Genomic DNA, 931 nt, shown 5'->3' with positions numbered 1-931 from the left:
TTACAATACTCCGCAATTATTTTATTTGAAATATTTTCAAAAGATCTATTGAATATTATCATGCATATATTCCTTAAATAAAAGAACAAATAAAAATATCAGCAAAAACTACAAAAGAAAATGTTTGCCCACTCTGTCAAATGTCTGCATATATTCTTTACTTGCAACAAAATAAAATTTAATGAATCTGAAATACCTGTAATGACAATCCTTTCTTGTTATTTTATCGCACTAAATTGTCTGCCCACTCTGTCAAATGTGAATCCATTTTAGCTGCCTCAGTTCGACGTTCATGGAACCACTTTTGAAGTATATTCATTCTTAAATACTCCATAAAATTGGTAATAGGTAGTTTACGAGCATCTCTGGTGATTGAGTTGAGACATTCGGCAATATTTGTTGTCATTAGGTTGTACCGCTTCCCATTGAAGTGTGCATGAGCCCACTTTTCATATCCAGCCGAATTAAGATAATCACCCACTTTGGAATCAACATTAAATATTTGCACCATAAGACGATCAAATTCATGAACAAGATATGCTTTAGCAGCTTTAAAATACAACGAATGCGCTCTCTCATGCTTAAAATGGCTCTTAAGATTCTGACTTATATGGAATATACATGCCCCATGATGAGCATCTGGAAATATAGTGGAGATAGCCTTACGAATGCTTTCATGTCTATCAGAAATGAAAACTAAGTCATTAATATCCCCAATAGCTCCCCGTAATTTTGTCAAAAACCAATTCCAAGATGCATCATTCTCTGAATCTCCAACTCCGAATGCAACAGGGTATGTGTGGTTATTTCCGTCTTTGCATGTGGCAACAAACAATGTCCCACGATATTTACCTTTTAAAAATGTTCCATCAAGTGCAATTACTGGTCTGATAACAGTGCGAAATCCTCTGATGCAAGGTCCAAGTGACAT

General features: G+C 34.8%; 1 protein-coding gene across 1 annotated transcript; it reads right to left on the bottom strand.

Moving 5' to 3' along the window:
• On the bottom strand, positions 224-931 carry LOC109946689. Its single transcript, XM_020555271.1, has one exon. It carries the CDS (start codon positions 929-931, stop codon positions 224-226), a length of 708 nt encoding a protein of 235 aa, XP_020410860.1.

Source organism: Prunus persica, chromosome G1 (assembly GCF_000346465.2).
Source record: "Prunus persica cultivar Lovell chromosome G1, Prunus_persica_NCBIv2, whole genome shotgun sequence".
Taxonomy (NCBI): domain Eukaryota; kingdom Viridiplantae; phylum Streptophyta; class Magnoliopsida; order Rosales; family Rosaceae; genus Prunus; species Prunus persica.
Note: the sequence above shows the minus strand (reverse complement) of the source record. Positions and strands in the feature narration are given on the sequence as shown.